General features: G+C 45.0%; 1 protein-coding gene across 1 annotated transcript in view; it reads right to left on the reverse strand.

The window, feature by feature from the left end:
- Positions 1-2894: 2894 nt before the first annotated feature.
- The window catches only part of pcca (propionyl-CoA carboxylase subunit alpha), a 34306-nt gene continuing 17927 nt past the window's right edge, over positions 2895-19273 (reverse strand). Inside the window, exons 13-23 of the mRNA XM_084076224.1 lie at positions 18653-18796; positions 17958-18032; positions 17710-17778; positions 17365-17440; positions 17031-17244; positions 16459-16561; positions 15929-16027; positions 15739-15792; positions 13225-13365; positions 5019-5096; positions 2895-4594 (exon numbers count right to left, since the gene is read on the reverse strand). Of these exons, the coding sequence (XP_083932350.1) occupies positions 4526-4594; positions 5019-5096; positions 13225-13365; positions 15739-15792; positions 15929-16027; positions 16459-16561; positions 17031-17244; positions 17365-17440; positions 17710-17778; positions 17958-18032; positions 18653-18796 (1122 nt within the window). The 3' untranslated portion in view covers positions 2895-4525. The remainder of the gene's footprint in view (positions 4595-5018; positions 5097-13224; positions 13366-15738; positions 15793-15928; positions 16028-16458; positions 16562-17030; positions 17245-17364; positions 17441-17709; positions 17779-17957; positions 18033-18652; positions 18797-19273) is intronic.

Here is a 19273-nt window from a genome sequence, read left to right on the forward strand (position 1 = left end):
CATGATAATCAGTGATCGATTAATCATGGCTAAAAGTATGATTATGAACAAAAGTATGAGTATGTACAAAATATAGGCAATTAACCGATATGTGCCATTTCTAAAAAGAAATCAGCACAAGAGGGCACAGTTTAAGCAGGCAAATACAGTAGTCCATTGGGGGAGCATATGCCTACACCCTAAAGTTTAGGGTGTGTAAAATGTTACCCCCCCCCCCCAGGTGAAGCAGGTGGCTGTGCAGTTAGGATGCAGCTCAAGACAGTAACACAAGCTGCTGGTCATTTTTTAAAGTTAATACAGCTTTTTGCCATGTGTTTATTGCCGATAACAAAAAAATCCCTACATTGTGCAGCCACAGTCATATGCTGTTTATTTATATATAACTTAATCGATTAACATTGTTGATAATCGATCACGGAAAATGGTTAAAATCTGCAACCCATTCGCTACATCATTTCAACTCTTGTAGTAACCAGGGTACTAGTTAGTGACTTATCTAGTTCTCTTTTGAAATATTTGTATTATGTATGTATTACTAAAAAAAGAAAGAAAAAAGGTTCAGTTAATATTAGTCACATGCATTAGTATACGTACATTTTCTGAATGCAGAATACTCTTGGAAGATCTCTACTGTAATTATGCCACCTCCAGTGCTGCTGACGGTACTTGGCAGTGCATATTGCATGAGCCTTGTACCCATAATCCCAGTAAAGAACATCTACAGTATGGTATTATTGATTTATAGGGCAACTTTGCAGATTTTTAACCTAACTATTCTATTGTCAGGGTGACATGTGAAAGTCTGACATACAGTCACGTTTCCCAATGAGTTGTTAAGAAGGCGCACCGAACAGCACTGTAAAATCTCTGCCAGCCTTAGGCTACCTGCAGAGATTTTCAGAACGCATTAGGAAGTGTTATGTCAGATTTTGACATGTCCTCCTTCTCACAACAGATGGATTCTGTCTGACAGAATGTTTCTTCCACTCCATGCACGTGCTGTACTCCAGATGGTAAACTGGCTGTATCAGTCCATTGGGTGTGTTCGTGAATCGATACTTAAGCAGTAGAGGCACCATGCATGTCGATAAACACAGTGATATAAGTGTGCGATCAGTATACAGTATATTTATAGGTTTATTCTGTGCATCACCCACAGAGTGTATTAACAAGCCTAAAAGAGTCTAAAAGCCCAACTAGCAGCCTCATGACACTGTGCTGCCCCTAACACCCAACAAAGTGGTTTGAACCAATCAACATTGCCATCCTTTTAGAGGCTGTGTTCTCACTAGTTGGGCTAAAAAAAGAAAATACTGGTGAATGATTATTTGTACCAGAATTATGGGGGTTGGACATTGAATTGCATATTCATGGAAGGATTAACTTATATTGTAAACATCAAAAGCTTTGAACTGAAATGAAATAAAGTACCATAAAAAAAAGCTATGAAGTGCCTTTAAAATAGAAAACAAGAGGACATTTTGGCCTGGGGTGGCACTAGAGGAAAGGCCATGTAGTCACCAAACTCAGTAGTGTTCATCCTGTAATCAACCTAGTAGATACAGATATGTGTGTGGCCTGAGGGTGGCGCCAAATCAAAGGTCATTGGGTCACTAACATCTGTATGGTCCTTGGGAGAGCATGATGCACTCAGAAAATGTCATGGCAATCCTCCCATTCGATTTTTGAGATTTTGTGTGTATGTGGAACCTTTGGCCAAAGAGTGGCGCTGGAGTAAAGGCCACGGTATCTAAACAGGCATTAGGCAACAAGTGCAAAGACGCAAAGAAATAAGTGCTAGGGAATGAGGTCATATTTCAGACTGGCATAAGATGAGGAATGACTGTAGGGATAATACCAGTTTAGGAGCTATAGGAGGGAGAAGAGTCTGGGCTACTTGTGTTGGCTAGGCTGTTGTAGGGAAGGTAGGGAGTAGGTACAGAGATCATGTGTAAGGGGGGGGGGGTCATGCCCTTGGTGAGAAACATTCAGGAGAGTATATTAGTTAAAAATACAATATCTTGCTTTTCTCACATCTCTCACTGGAGCCTTTCATAAATACTGTTCATGTCTTTTGTTCAGATTTTTTCAAATAAAAAGTAGTATATCATTGTAAAAACATTTCCCCCTAAAAATAAGTATACAGTAAGGGGGGATTCAAGTGTTAAAAGAACAGCCATTCTACATGATAAAAAAATCTAGTCCTGTTTTTCATTTCCAGCATTGTAATCAGGGGACACAAATTCAATAAGTAATAACAAAGTGTGTGTGTGTGTGTGTGTGTGTGTGTGTGTGTGTGTGTGTGTGTGTGTGTGTGTGTGTGTGTGTGGACTGATGCCATAAAAATGCAATAAACCCGATCTTGCAGTGCAGTTTTAAAATATCTTGACGCTTTTACACAAAAATACTGTGGGAGAGGGAAGAATGAAGACCATTACAATCCTAACTGGACTCTGGAGTGGAAGTTCAACAGTTCAATGTGTCCGTAGGGAATGCTGAACGCTTGTGGCGTGTTTCTGTTGTGGCAGAAGAGAACTTTATGAACTGACAAGTCACTTTTAGTCATTGCCAATTCCACCCCATCTTTGTATAGTGCCAGTCACTGCCAACCACTATTGTTGGTCTGGGGAGGTTGTAGACAACCATGTCTCCTCCGATACACATGGAGTCACCATGTGCCTTCCCCGTGAAGCTGTAACGCATGCGGAGGAACACACTATCTGTCCTAATATTGCTCCCTGCTGAACAGATGCCCTGACCAGCCTGTAGGAGTCACTAGTTCAGTGACAGAGAACGCCCTCTCCCCTGCTGGCGTCCCATCTGCGAACACGGTCAGCTTTTTCATTGGCGCACCCGATCAAGCCGGAAGCACCACAGGGAATCAAACTCCAATATGAAATGGTAGGAAAAGAAACAGAATCACTTTATTTGTCCCTTGGCTTATGCTAAGGTTTTTAACAAAGGCCTCAAGGTGGTAGCACTGCTGTCTATGCAGCTATGAATAAAATCTATACTACACAAAAAAATACAGGGGTAGACAATGACATTCAAGGATCCAAATCAAATGAAAATGCATTAAGTTGACATTATGGACAACAAGAATAAAAATGTTCTCCTTTAGACATAATGATTAGAAGCTACTTTGCTAGATGCCGCATGAAATTGGTCAATATCTGGCCTGTTCAGCCAACCAAACCAGTTCAAATGTGTTAGAATCTTTTCTTTTCTGGTCCAAATGTATGGTAGTCGGAAACCGTAAAGAAAATAATAGAAAAAAATCATTATACTGACATGTAAACTGTATGTATGTTGTTAAGAATTGGAAATATTCCACGTTTCAATAGTAACAGTAAAGGGGCATTAGATTCTCTGAATTTAGAGTAATTTCAAGTCATATTTATACATCTATATTCCTATCTACAGTATTTAACACAGCAAAGTAACACCAGTGAAATCCTCACTTCATAGAAGCACAAGGCACAACTATATTAATGAGGGACAAAGTCAATCCTTGCTAATAACCTGTCCATCACCTGGCCAATCACAATTCCCCTACACTCTTGTCCAATTCAAAACTCTCTCAGCACATCACAAAGACAGACACTCAACAGCTGAACCCAAACATGTAAGGCTCAATAAAGGAACATTTGCCTACAGGAAAAGAAACAGACCCAAATCTCCCCCCTTTGACCCAAGTGTGGACTTTTGCACTTCTCTGCACTGATACAGCACGATATTCTAAAAAGTGACAATGGTCCAGGGGTCGACACTAATGATTCAAAAGCATCTTGGCCATCAAGCAAGTACAGGTCACTCACGTCCTACTTGCCCAAAGGTCATGTTCACTTGCCCCAAAAATAAAAATCTACTGACAAATCTACAGAATGACAATATGAGTGAGAAATCACTGCACAGTTCACTGTTGCTTGTGGCAGGTCAGCATAGTCTGATTTGAAACTAATGCCTTTTAATCATCCGTAAAAGACACATAACGCCAAAGAGCATGCCCAGCAGAGATGTCTTGTTTGTGGGTTTGAAGTGTGAGTAGTTGTTGGTGCGTGCATAAATACATCAGGGCAGGTTCTTCAATAAGCTCTTTTCTGTGCGGGATGTTGAGTTACACTGGTATAGACGCTACAGGTTTGCTCATATATTTTCTACTTGCCCCACGCAATCGGGCAAACCGTTCGTGTCAACCCCTGGTCATTTTCTATTGCTGTTTAATGTTGGTGCAGTGCTATAAACAGAGCAGGTATCTACACATTCATGATTGGCAAGGGCTTGGGCAACATGAGAAATCTCAACACAGTTGGTCTAAGAGTTAAACAACTTGGTCAAAGAGGCCACCTTCAACTAAAAACCCCAAAATGTGGGGAAGGGAGAAAAGGAAACAAAAAGAATAGACACAGAGGGAATGTTCCTTCTCTTTACAGGTGTTCATCCTGTCTGGTTGTGCATCTATGTATCCCGTCAGGAAGTAGCCAGTTGTGAACCTCGCCAACATGGTGTCGTCAGAGGGAGAAGGTTATTCTAGTTCAACCAAGAGGTCTCCCTCTCCCACCGTCTCCCCCGCCTTACAGTGGACACTCTTCACCTGGAGAACACACACACAATAATCATGTTGAAATTCCTTTGCTATCAATAATGTGCAATGCTGGTTTCTGAACAAATTAATCTTTTGAGTGGCGTCCATTTTTGGGGATTTGGGACGCAAGGGTTCATGTGGTTAAAGGGAACAGATGTTTTATACAAACTATACAAAGGTTATAAAGATTATACTGTATATGAGGCATTTATCTTTGAATACACATCTTTGACTATACAAGGCATAAGTGATACAGCAGAGATTACATATTACACCACACTAGTATCTCCCTCTACACCAAATCTCTTTGCTGAAAATAGACGAACTACAAGCTCACTTGTGAGCATGATAAACTATGGCTAATTTTACACGACAGATGAAAGATGGACACCACGTTTCCCCCCAACAGCAATAAACAGTAGTAGATGAATACCTTAGCTGTCTTGGCAGCAGTCATGCTGTTCTGCATCTTCATGGCTTCAATCACACAAATCTCTTGACCCTCGGCAACCTAGACACACACACACACACGTTTGTATGTGTGACAGGGTCAAAGCAGGGGGGTGAAACCAAATTGTAACATTTTTTATTGATGATGAAAAACCTGTATTACGCACTTAAAAACATCATTCTCTTAACTATATTTCTGCACTGCATGTTTTATGGTTGACAATGTATTTCCCCCCGGTCCCCGAGCCACTTGACATTGGACTCCCCTATAGGCTGTGTGACATTGGCCTTGTGACAGCGGACGGCCAATGTCCCCAGGTCACGCTGGTGGCAGAGCGAATGAGGGCGGAGTAGGGTGTGGCCCACCTTATTCAAAAGTGAGCGCGAGCCACTTGGACAGCAGAGAGACAGGCATACAGGGCAGTGTGGAAGTGACAGCCAGAAGGGACGGTTGTGCACAGGAGGAGCAGACATACCACGGAGCAGAGGTGGGGAATACAGTGATCGCGGCACGTACCAAGCCACCAGCAGCGGACGGTGAGCAGACGGCGCAGTAGCAGCAGAGACGGGGAGGACAGACAGACGAACCAAGGAACGGAGGAGAGGTCCAGTGGCGATAACGTTGCGCGCTTCACACCCTCAAAGCCAGACGTACAGTCTGGCGGGCGAGTAAGTGTCCTTCTATGCAACGTTACCTTTATAAACCCACGGTCCTAAACCTCATATGTGAAATATACCTGAACAGATGAACTGGTTCTAGTTTCTATGATTGCAGGCAATACGCACGAAGACAAGAAGAGACAGTGATTCCTGGCCTAAACCCCCGCTCCAGTTAAACCCCATATAAGGACATTCCCACCTTTTGCATTGAACCGTGATGAGTATATGACATATAGCAATTGAATTGGCACTTGGCACTTTACTGCTTCAGTAATAGTTGGCACTTTAACGCTAAATTCATTATTTATTTGCTATAGTTTGCACAAGCCCTGTCTGTTTTTAGTGTTTGGTGATTGTCTGTATTCCTGTATTTTAGTTAGTTAGTGGGCGCATTAGGAGGTTGAGGTTTTAGAATTAGTGTTATATTTTGTTTATGCTTTTCAATATTTTATGGCTTATAGACGCCACTGTATTAGCTTAATAAAATAGATTACCTTTTTATACAAACCTGTTTCCGTCCAGCTTTCTCCAAGGGATATGTGTTGAAGTGTTGTTCTCATTTAAAAGTATTGTACTTACCTGGGTAAACTCGAACCTGTGAATAGCCTAAGAAAGAGTGTTACAGAGGACCCTACCTCTTAAATAAAAAGGTGGCGTAGTCTTGCAGTACCTAACAAACAGTATTATTCTCACAGTAATTACGCACCCCGCACTTTACCGTGCAACTGATATTTTATTGTTGTGAGTTTAATGTGTATTGTTATTTATTTATTATTGAGACAAAGTAAAGAGTGTCAGCATTCTAAAAAGAAGTGGCAAGTTACATGTGACAACCTGGCCACCGTCACATATTTGGCGTAGCGCGGCAGGACTGGGTAGAGAACAACACAAAATCCCTAAGAGAAACTGTATTGAAATTTTGCTGTTTTGCTGCTTTTTGTTTTGTTTTGTTTGGTTGAATCAAGAAAGTAATGATGATGATGCCAGTGTATCCAGGGGCACCGTGGCTACCTAAGTTTTCGGGCATAGAAGGTGAGGAGAAATACAGGGAATGGAGAGAACAGATTAAAGGATTATTGGGCACTCAGGATTTAACAGAGGAGAAAAAAGTTGCTTTTGTAGTACAGACCCTTACTGAGGAAGCTAAGCGACAAATTAGTGTAATTGACAAGGAAGATCGCAATACAGTGGCCAAAGTCTTTAAATGTTTAGACACGTTGTATAAAACATCTGTTTCTGCTTCCCAAGCTCGTGCCTTGTTCTATGGCTGTGCGCAACGCGCAGGCGAAAGTGTGCAGGCTTATATTTTGAGGCTTAGAGAGTTGTTCTGCGGGCTGCGGCGGCTCGACCCAGACACCGCTCCCTCCGATGCCATTCTGCGAGAGCAGTTACTTGTAGGACTGTCTGAAGGCCCTCTGGGTCAAGCCTTAAGAATATATGCCCGTCGAAACCCCACAGAAGACTTCGCCGCCCTAAAAAATGAGGCCTTCCTACTAGACACTGAACATAGAAGAGAAGGGACTGCTGAAATCTTGTGCCATGCTGTTAAACCTGTCTCTATCCCAACACCCTCACAGGAATCTGAATGGAGAGAGAAACTGAAACAGGAGATTATGGAAGACGTCAAATCGCAAATGCAGGGGTTTACGCAGGAGCTCATGAAAGAGATCAGACCGCTCCTTCGACCCAACACCACCGATACACGACCTCGCGGTTCGCCTCCATCTGAACGACGCCGGGAGCCGTACCAACGCAACGAGTGGGATGAGGGAGGTAGGCCGATCTGTAGGAGCTGTAGGCAGTCTGGGCACATTGCTCGCTTTTGTAAATCTGACCCCAATCATTTAAACTAGTACGCCCTGTCGCCGAGGTCCGGGAGACAGGGGTGCAGCGCGCACTCGCCAGATCAAGGGCTAATGAAGTGTTTATTGGGGACTGTCCGACTATTGGGATCACTATGGGAGGAGTCCACTTAAGGGGGTTACTGGATACTGGGTCACAAGTCACATTAATGCAGCAAAGCTTATTTGAGGAAAAATTCTCACACCTAACGTTGGGAAATGGGCCCCTTGTTTTTAAATTACGCGCCGCTAATGGTCTTGACTTACCGTACACTGGCTATGCCATATTGGACCTAGAGCTGGAGGGAATGAAGATCCCAGGGAGAGGAGTTGTAATCGTGAAAGATGAACATTGTACTCAACCGCTGATTATTGGGATGAATGTCGTGAACGCTGTATGGCATGCCCTCTTTAAATGGCCTGGGAGGCCTGTGTTTCCATGTCAGCAGGGAAGGACGCTGTGGAAGGACGCATTCGCCACCTGTAGGAGGGTGGAGGCAGTGACGAACGAAGATGGGTCCATCGGTTATGTGTGGCCGGTCGGCCGGCGGAAGATTCGAATCCCCGCGCAGAGTGAAGTGATGATCTGGGGCCGCGCTTGGAGAGGACCAAATGGAGCGGACTACGAGGCCTTGATGGAAGCCTTGCCGGATGGAAAAGATTTGGGAGTGGCCCGTGCCCTCGTCACGGTGCGCCACGGACGTGTTCCCATACGAGTGTGCAACCCACACGCATATAGTCTGGTCCTGGACCGCCACCAGAAGCTGGGGAGGCTGTACCCGGTGGAAGAAGCGGATGTCCGAGGCGGCAGGGACCTGAGCCTGTCCCTGGGGACCGACGGAGAGGTGGAAGTGGCCGTAATCAGTGTGGAAGATGATGGACCACTGAAGACCCTGCCCGAAGAGATGGAAGTGTTGACGGAGCGTGATGACCTGCCGGAGGCGCAGAAGAGAGAGTTACACGAGATGTTGTGTCGGTGGAAGAAGGTGTTCGCCATCCATGACGAGGATTTCGGACGGACGGACGTCGTGCAACACCAGATACCGACCGGAGACGCGGCACCCATACGAGAGCGACACCGGCCGTTGCCGCCCTCCATGTACCGGGAGATGAAGACCCTCCTGAATGAGATGCTGGAGAAGGGAGTCATCAAGGAGAGTTGCAGTCCGTGGGCGGCACCTATCGTACTGGTCAAGAAGAAAGATGGCAGCTGGAGGTTCTGCGTCGACTACAGGAAACTTAACGCCGTGACGCACAAGGACGCCTTCCCCCTACCCAGGATAGAAGAGACGCTCACCAGCCTGACGAAGGCGCAATGGTTCTCCACGTTAGACCTGGCCAGCGGGTATTGGCAAGTAGGAATGGATCCCCGGGACCGGGAGAAGACCGCCTTTACGACCCCGCTGGGCCTGTTCGAGTTTCAACGCATGCCGTTCGGGCTTTGTAATGCGCCCGCGACGTTCCAGAGGCTGATGCAGCAGTGTCTGAGTGGTCAGGTGACAGAATCCTTGCTGGTATATCTTGATGACATTATAGTATATTCACCTGACTTCTCCTCTCATCTACAGCACCTCGAGCTCGTCTTCCAACGCCTGTGGAGACATGGACTGAAGCTGCGGTTAGACAAATGCAAACTTCTGCGGAGGGAAGTGCAATTTCTGGGCCATGTCGTGGACAAAGAGGGAGTGCGGCCCGATCCGGAGAAAGTGGTGGCAGTGCGGGACTGGACACCACCCTCAACGGTCCGCGAGGTCCGCGCGTTTCTAGGTCTAGCGGGTTACTATAGGCGTTTCGTGTCCTCTTTTGCTGCTATAGCACGACCCTTAAACAACTTATTGATAGGAATCCCAAATGACGTAAAATCCCACCAGTGTAAAGTCGAGTGGACTTCGGAGTGCCAGCGGGCGTTTGATGCGTTAAAGAGTGCCCTCACACAAGCCCCGGTGTTAGCGTATGCGGATTATACACAGCCTTTTGTGGTTTACACTGATGCGAGTGGCCGTGGGTTGGGAGCGGTTCTAGCCCAGGTCCAAGACGGTCACGAACGTGTAATAGCTTATGCAAGCCGCAGTCTCCACCCGACCGAGCAGAATGACGCAAATTATAGCTCGTTCAAATTGGAGCTTTTGGCCCTTAAATGGGCCGTGACCGAGAAGTTTAAAGATTATCTCACTGGCGCTCGATTCACAATATTCACGGACAATAACCCTGTTGCGCATCTCCAAACGGCTAGATTGGGAGCTGTGGAACAACGGTGGGCTGCTCAACTTGCGTCGTTTACTTTCGACATCAAGTATCGACCGGGCAAAAACAACGCCAACGCTGATGCCCTATCGCGGTTCCCAGTGCAGCCTGTAGATGTGGCGGCTGTACAATCGACGCCAGCAGCCCGGGAGGATGAGTGGAGAGAGACGCAGGATCGGGATCCAGATGTGCAGGTGGTGAAGAGGTGCGTGGAACGGGGGAGAGCCCCTAATATGGTGGAGAGGAAGAATTGGACTCGGGGAGCGCGGCAACTGTTACGCCAGTGGAACAAACTGATTATACGAAATCATGTGTTATATAGGAAGGTGACCGATCCTTATACCAAAGAACAATACTCACAGATCATTTGTCCAGGTTCACGCAGAGAGGAGGTATGGAGAGGAATCCACACGGCCGCGGCGCATGCTGGGTTGGAGAGGACCTTGGCCCAGCTGCGACGTCGGTTCTATTGGCCAGGCATGGAGGGAGCGGTGCGTCAGTTACAACAGGGTTGTGTCGCCTGCAGCCTGCAGAGGAACAGGTCAGAGCCTCGGGCCCCCTTACAACCCTTTGAAGTCTCATATCCACTAGAAGTGATAGCCATTGATTTCCTCACATTAGGTAGGCCTGCTGATGCGTGGCAAAACATTCTGGTAGCTACTGACTTATTCACCCGTTATAGTTGGGCTATTGCCACCCGAGACCAGACTGCACACACCACTGTCCGTGCGTTATGGACGCATATTATCCAGCCGTTCGGCTGTCCGGCCCGGTTCCACTCAGATCGAGGCCCCAACTTCGAGTCCGAGTTAATGCACCATTTATGTCAGACTTATGGTATTGCAAAAAGTCGCACCACTCCGTACCACCCGGCTGGGAACGGTGGAGTGGAACGATTTAATCAGACATTACTGAACATGTTGCGATCACTAGACACTGATAAACAAGGAAGATGGAATGAGCACTTACCCGAGTTAGTTCATGCTTATAACAACACGATCCATAGTGCTACGGGTTATGCCCCCGCCTACTTAATGTTTGGCCGACATTTGAGGCGCCCTATAGATGTCCAGTTAGGAGTGCAGTCAGCGCAAGAGCGCATGGGAGTGGGTGGCTGGGTACAGGACCACCAACAGAGAATGGCGACAGCTTATAGGACCGCAGGGGAGAGGATGGGAGAAACGGCCAAGAGGAGAAAGCAGGTTTATGACCGTAGGGCCGGTATTACACCCCTATTACCAGGAGAGAGAGTGTGGATTCGAAATAGGAAGAGAGATGGCCAGGGGAAATTGAGTACGTGGTGGGACCCCGAGCCTTACGCAGTGATGGAACAGGTGGGAGCTACGGGGTTGGTGTACCGAGTCAGACCCGAGAAGGGGGGGCGAGAAAAGACCATACATAGAAATGCGTTGAAAGTGTGTGTAGCCCCCAGGTCGCCCCACGAGGACCCCCCAGCTGTAGTGCAGCCCGAGCAGGTAGAAGCAACAACGCCGCAGTATTATGGGTTTCTCTCCGTCCCGAGAGCACCAGATGAGCCACGGCGCTCGGGAAGAGCAAATATAGGCCAGCCACCCCAGAGGTATGGACATGATTAGGGACAGTTGCAGGGACTGGCAACGGAAAAGTGGGGGGGGATGTGACAGGGTCAAAGCAGGGGGGTGAAACCAAATTGTAACATTTTTTATTGATGATGAAAAACCTGTATTACGCACTTAAAAACATCATTCTCTTAACTATATTTCTGCACTGCATGTTTTATGGTTGACAATGTATTTCCCCCCGGTCCCCGAGCCACTTGACATTGGACTCCCCTATAGGCTGTGTGACATTGGCCTTGTGACAGCGGACGGCCAATGTCCCCAGGTCACGCTGGTGGCAGAGCGAATGAGGGCGGAGTAGGGTGTGGCCCACCTTATTCAAAAGTGAGCGCGAGCCACTTGGACAGCAGAGAGACAGGCATACAGGGCAGTGTGGAAGTGACAGCCAGAAGGGACGGTTGTGCACAGGAGGAGCAGACATACCACGGAGCAGAGGTGGGGAATACAGTGATCGCGGCACGTACCAAGCCACCAGCAGCGGACGGTGAGCAGACGGCGCAGTAGCAGCAGAGACGGGGAGGACAGACAGACGAACCAAGGAACGGAGGAGAGGTCCAGTGGCGATAACGTTGCGCGCTTCACACCCTCAAAGCCAGACGTACAGTCTGGCGGGCGAGTAAGTGTCCTTCTATGCAACGTTACCTTTATAAACCCACGGTCCTAAACCTCATATGTGAAATATACCTGAACAGATGAACTGGTTCTAGTTTCTATGATTGCAGGCAATACGCACGAAGACAAGAAGAGACAGTGATTCCTGGCCTAAACCCCCGCTCCAGTTAAACCCCATATAAGGACATTCCCACCTTTTGCATTGAACCGTGATGAGTATATGACATATAGCAATTGAATTGGCACTTGGCACTTTACTGCTTCAGTAATAGTTGGCACTTTAACGCTAAATTCATTATTTATTTGCTATAGTTTGCACAAGCCCTGTCTGTTTTTAGTGTTTGGTGATTGTCTGTATTCCTGTATTTTAGTTAGTTAGTGGGCGCATTAGGAGGTTGAGGTTTTAGAATTAGTGTTATATTTTGTTTATGCTTTTCAATATTTTATGGCTTATAGACGCCACTGTATTAGCTTAATAAAATAGATTACCTTTTTATACAAACCTGTTTCCGTCCAGCTTTCTCCAAGGGATATGTGTTGAAGTGTTGTTCTCATTTAAAAGTATTGTACTTACCTGGGTAAACTCGAACCTGTGAATAGCCTAAGAAAGAGTGTTACAGAGGACCCTACCTCTTAAATAAAAAGGTGGCGTAGTCTTGCAGTACCTAACAAACAGTATTATTCTCACAGTAATTACGCACCCCGCACTTTACCGTGCAACTGATATTTTATTGTTGTGAGTTTAATGTGTATTGTTATTTATTTATTATTGAGACAAAGTAAAGAGTGTCAGCATTCTAAAAAGAAGTGGCAAGTTACATGTGACAACCTGGCCACCGTCACATATGTATATCCTCATGGGGACATCTTTTTATGTTAAAAATACAATTTGAACTTTTTCATTTATTTATTTTTTTCCATTTAATCTTAGCCCCTAACGCCAACCCCTAAATACCTAATCCTTTGAGTCCTGACTCCGGAATCTTTTACTAATTAAACTAAGGTGAAAATGTTTCTTGAGAGCCATGAGAGTGACCATTTACCTCATGTGGACCTGAAAAATGTTTTTTTTTGTGTTTGTTTATTACACCAGGAGTTACCCCAGAAAATGCAGTGAAGTATATGAACCTGAACTCATTTCATCAGATATTAGAATACATTTAGCATCCACTCCCTCTGATTTCAGTACATGTTTAAGGGGGTGGGGGGGGGGGGATTCCGATGCTGTCCTTACCGTGTCTCCAGGCTTGACGGACACAGCAACCACAGTTCCCGGCATGGGTGAGCGCAGGATGCTGCTCGAGTCCTCTGGAACTTTCTCTGGCATGTAGGAGCTGAGCTCTGCAACCCGTTTGGACAGGACACGCACTTTAAACTACACACACACACACACACACACACACACACACACACACACACACACACACACACACACACACACACACACACACACACACACACACACACACACACACACACACACACACACACACACACACACACAGGTAAGACAAACAGGCACACAGAGGTGCATAACAATTCTGATATTGGCATAGATTATAATGCCAACACTGACTGGACTGAAATAGGCTCTTCACATTTGATATCCCGGGACAGAAGCTGGCAGTGGATTGTGTCCTACTGAGACAGCATGAACCTCCAGCCATAGCTGAATAGGTAGAGGCTAACTGGGAAACAGAAGGTCCCATGTTCAATTCCCAGCCCCAGCTATTTATCAAAGCGTCCCTGAGCAAGACACAACCCCTAACTGCTCCCCGGGCGCTGCCCACGTAGCGCCTACTGCTCCGCATACTTACGATGGGTTAAATGCAGAGAACACAAAACATATATGTATGTATGTATGCAAAATTACAGTAACAAATACTGCAAAGGAATGTGGACCAATATTATTATGCTCTCCGATACTCCCTGGTATGGCAGGTGAAGATCGTTGGTGGGTTTGTCAGTGACAGGGACCACAGTACACATGAGGGAATTGGAAATGACTAAAATGGTGGGTTGTTAACGACAAAAACAAAACAATCACAACACGGGAGCCACATGGGTCATGCAGAAGTCACAACGCAACTTCAAAATGTAAAAAGGTTAGGTATATGGGAATTTGTGTTATAAGATATGCGAGGTTGTAACTTGAAAGTGGGCGTGTCAAGAAGTATAACGGTATGTCACTTTTAGATGAATTGGAGGAGCTTAAAAAAATGACAAAAATTGTCTATAACACTACAGGTTGACAGGAAAAGATCAAACCTTCAAAAAACACTACAAAAGACAGGGGGGGGGCTTTAAAAAAAGAAAAACAGAAAGAAAGAATAACAGGCCCCCCAGGGATACCGACAAGCTGTCTTCCTTTAGCTTTGTGTCTAAAGATACAGGGATTGTGCTCCCTCTCCTCTAGCTGTAGCATTCTAGGGCCCCCCGCTGGCAGAGTGCAGAAAAGTCTGCTTTTCCCACACATTCTCAGGAGTACCGGACACAGGCGGGAGCAGTAAATCAGAGCTAGGTCTAAAGGAGAGGACATGGTAAGGATGCCATAGTAGATGTAGGGATGTTGAGACGGAAAAGGACATGTGCCGCTTCCATGACCTTTGAATTGTCCATGAATTTGGGACACAATTTAATGAACAACTCAATTCTCCTCCGTTTCACGCTGGTCTTTGTCAGTCAGAACATCTCATGTTCCACTTTTGGTCTCAAACCCACTGGAAGGGATAAATGCCATCATAGGGAATTACACAACATGCTCATACAGTAAACATGCACACCAATAGCATGCATACACACACACACCCCAACACAGCAGAACACCAGGAAGACATTAGCTTTGTGGCTCTGCAGGAGGGCTTTGAACATTGGCCTAGGAAGCATGTATGCTATTTCCTGCACCACTGTGCCAAACTTCCTTATAATTGTTTGGTTGGTAGCCAGCTTCAACAATGTGCCTAGTAGATGGATAGCATGCATGTATGTTTCAAATGAAACATTTCAATTGCCCCTCACTGGAATAGAACTCCACACATGCAGGCCTCGGCTGGCTTAGCTACGTATGATTTTTACATGCCAGTAGCTTCCTCCTGTGGTTCCCCTACACAGCTTTCCTACCATCTGTCTAATTTATATTATGTCTCCATCTTTGCTTTGCTGCTGTCTGTCTCTCCTACACTGTCTCCTTCTTAGCATTCCTGCTGTCTCTCTGCCACCGTCCCTCCAGACTATGGGATTGACACTGAAAAACATAAGGATATTATAGTAGTATCAGCGTCAATCAGTCATATATCATACATAATACTATACCATTTTCCTGTTAATGGCTTTATTAGGCTGCAATGCCAGCCTGACAGCATGTTGCGGGTTCAACTCCCATTCCCGACGACCTTTGCTGCATGTCACCCCCCCCCCCCCCCCCCCATCCCTCTCCCCATTCCTGTCCCTATTCCCTATCATTCTCTAAATAAAAGGCACAAAAAGCCCCTAAAAAAAAGAAAGAAAAAACGAAACGAAAAAAACTAGAACACACCACTGCAGACCAGTATGGTTCTCAAAACCTGCTGAAAAACATGTATTAAAATACAGAATTGATCTTTTGATGTGTTCTGTTCTGTGTGTGTTTTATGCCTTGCAACATCCAAGCTTAGTTCCCCATGTGGGACAAATACAAATGTTTAAGGTAAAGCACAATCAGTCACACACAATCAGTCACACACACACACACACACACACACACACTTACCGATGTACCGAGGTACTGTAACGTGATCTCTCCTGAAGCACTTCTGGACAAACACTAGAAAACAAGATCACAAATCACACTCAACGGTCATTTATTTTCATACGACTCTGTATTCTTATTTATTACTGAATGCGAAAACAGAAGCCCAAGGTGAGAACAGTGAACTAATCAAATTAAATGTGTGTGTTACCTGTAGAATCCTGGTTGTGCCATTGATAGTGAGCGGCAGTAGATGAGAAGCCAGGTTCCACTCCCCATTAACCTGTACACTACCTCCATCTACCTCCACCTACACACACAAGTACAAGTACTTATATTTTACTGCACATTATACCATGTAATTTTGGTTGATTCCATTGACTTGTTTACTTGATGTATTTACATCTAAATAAAATGATATATGCCAGAGATTTCATTCATTTATTTTTTCTACATCTTTATCAGAGATCAAATACTTCTGAAGGTGACAGTATATAATTAAGTTATGGCTATGTATGGAATTTCTGTGCCATGCAAAAAGAAGAAGAAAAAACGTTTAATCGCAAAACAGAATTGAGAGAGAGAGAGAGAAAGAGAGAACGTGTCTTAACCATATGTAACTTTGAAGGCCTTTTCTAGACAACCTTTGAACAAAATCTAAAACCACACAAACTGTGAGAGTGTGTGTGTGTGTGTGTGTGTGTGTGTGTGTGTGTGTGTGTGTGTGTGAGAGAGACTCACAGTATAGGAGTTTCCTGATCTAGTAACAGACAGCATGTGGTGGTCATTCCCCAGTTCAACACACAGCTCCCATTGATTCTGTTCCAGAGGAGCAGCGGCCACCCTGAAACACACACAAGGTCAGATTCTAATTTTCCATTTCCACGTGCTGAGATGTAAAAGCTGAAAATACAAGACAGGAACACACTGAGGGAAAGACCAAGTTACAAAAGAACAAGCATTTGCAATTAAATTCAATAGGATTAAGAATAACGTTTTTAAATTGTTCTGATGCTGATTAATTTCTTCCAAAATGCATGTTTTATTTTTGTGAAGTATATCTGAAAAAATATGTCAATGTGAGAATGTATACTTTTTGACCTATTTGCATGCGCTACCTTTTGCTTTTTTTTAGGAAACAGGCCCATTTTTCCTAAGTACCAATGGGCTAATAAATGCTGGTAGATGATTGGTGCCGACAGTCCACAGCTAAATTGTGGGTGATGCTGTAGGTCAGTTTTTAGACTCTCGCTGTCAGATTAACACTCTGGATATTATGTGTGTTTGAAAGAGAGCTATGGTTAGAACTTTACCGCGGGCTGCCCACAAACTTTTGTGAGCGGAGCTGGGTGGCTACGTAGAGCGCTGCCGCTGAGGCCAGCAGCTCCCTGCGGCCTTCAGCCCCTAGCTGATGGCCTTTGAACCCATCGGGGTAAACCTCTGGCAGGAAGTTGGTGCTGATGTCACCAGAGATGAAGCGTGGGTGGGTGATGATCTCTCTCAGCAGGGGGATGTTGTGGGTCACACCTGAGAACCAGAGAGCAAGAGGGAATACACTGAATAAGTGTGTACTGTATGTTGGATATCTATGTCCAAGTGTGTTTATGAGTCTCTCTTGTGTAAGTGTGTATTAGCACATGCACGTACCTCTTATAACATAATTATCAAGCGCCTCTTCCATCTTGGCCAGGGCTTCAGCTCGTGTAGCACCATAGGTCACCAACTATGGTGAGCAAAGAGGGACAAAATACTGCTGTTGACACCTGCTTTCCCTTTAGTTTAGTTTTTTAACACTAATGACACTATTATATTTGTAACTGTTCAGTATTTACAGTAAGCTTATCAGGGTACACCCAATCTCAAAATTCCAATACAATGAGATGAGCTTTTGACTCAAAGAAGGAATCTCAGGTGCTTATATGTAAAATTATAAATACATTCCCTTAACATAATGTTAAAACATAATCACTTGATATTACATAAAGGTGTGACCTTAGAAATCATGGGGTCATAGTAGATGCTGATGTCACTTCCTTCCTGGATGCCACTGTCCACACGAACCTGTCACAACCAGGACACACAGGAAAATGTGTATAGTTAAGGTGTATTTTTATCATTTAATCTGTTTAATATGTTACCATGGAATGTTTTTTTCTCATCTATCAAAATAAACTCTGGATGAGCATGAAAGAGAAAATCTAATCTTGTACATACCGAGTCAGTACCACAAATACACTTACATTGCTGATGTTGAGTGGTTCCTGATATTGGGACAGTCGTCCAATAGAGGGAAGGCCAAAGGATTTGTATGGGTCCTGGCAGGGAAACAAAATGGTAAGAATATATTAAAACAAAAAGATGTGAAACTATAAAAGTGTGCTCCTCGGAGCACAGGTCTCCGCCAGGCCGGGTTGCCTACCCAAGACCCGCAAACTTTGTAAGGTAGTCTTAGCCAATTGGACTCATATATCTTGATCACATGACCCCAGAAATAATGCGAACCAATTTCTGTTCTCTTCTGAGTTTTGGACAAAATCTGTAGGAATAGTAGCAAAAAGTGGAAGAATAATTTTGATTGTATGACCTACAGTGACCTACAAAAAAATGTGGGTGGCATTTCTTCCTAGGCCAAGTGGGAATGTGCGTGCAAAGTTTTACGTCAATCGGCCGTTGAGATCATGATTTGAGGCAAATTGTTCAAAACGGGACACACCTGCAAACTTTGGAAGCCAATCTGGATAGAATATGAAACATTGGACAGAGCCGTCTTGATCACATGACTATAGAGATAATGTGTACCGATGTTTGGATTAGCTGCTCACAGACGGACGGACACACTGACACACGGACGGACAGGGGCGAAAACATAGTCTCGGCCACGCCTTTGGCCTGGTGGAGACATAAATATGGCTAATCTAAAGAAATAAAGTGTTACCTCAGCGTAAACACGGCTCTCAAAGGCCCAGCCATTAATGGGGATGTCCTCTTGTTTGTGCTGCAGAGGGTAACCCTTGGCAACCCGGATCATCTGTTGGACCAGGTCCAAACCAGTAATACACTCAGTGATTGGATGCTCCACCTAGGAGTCAAAGGGCACAAATCCATGACGTTTAGTTTAGTACAGTATGCCCTCCTCCCACTCTTTAACAGAGATACGCACACGCATACAAACACACAGAAATTGCTTAGTTTTGGGTAAATAAATTGACACCTGCACATGAGCACAACCACTAGAGCCCTATTCACATGGGATCTGGTGATGTCCTGTAATTTGTAATATTCACAGACATTGTCAGTCACTTCTATTTTGTGTGATCCTGCCATGTCAAGTATTAATTTGTCAAGTAAAATTAAACAAATAAAATAAAAATTTCAATGCAAACTATCCAGGCCATGGGGACACCAAAATGAGTAGGGCTGATCCTATCCATCGGGTCCATTTGGACTACTAGCTGGATTGCTAGGGATTTGCTGTGAATCTTAATGTTCCCGGGGGGATGAATCCTACTTTGGTGCCATTCCTCTATTCAAGCACCACCCGTAGGCCAAAATATCA

The sequence above is a fragment of the Gymnoscopelus microlampas genome (genome assembly GCF_963454915.1).
Source record: "Gymnoscopelus microlampas genome assembly, chromosome: 13".
NCBI lineage: Eukaryota > Metazoa > Chordata > Actinopteri > Myctophiformes > Myctophidae > Gymnoscopelus > Gymnoscopelus microlampas.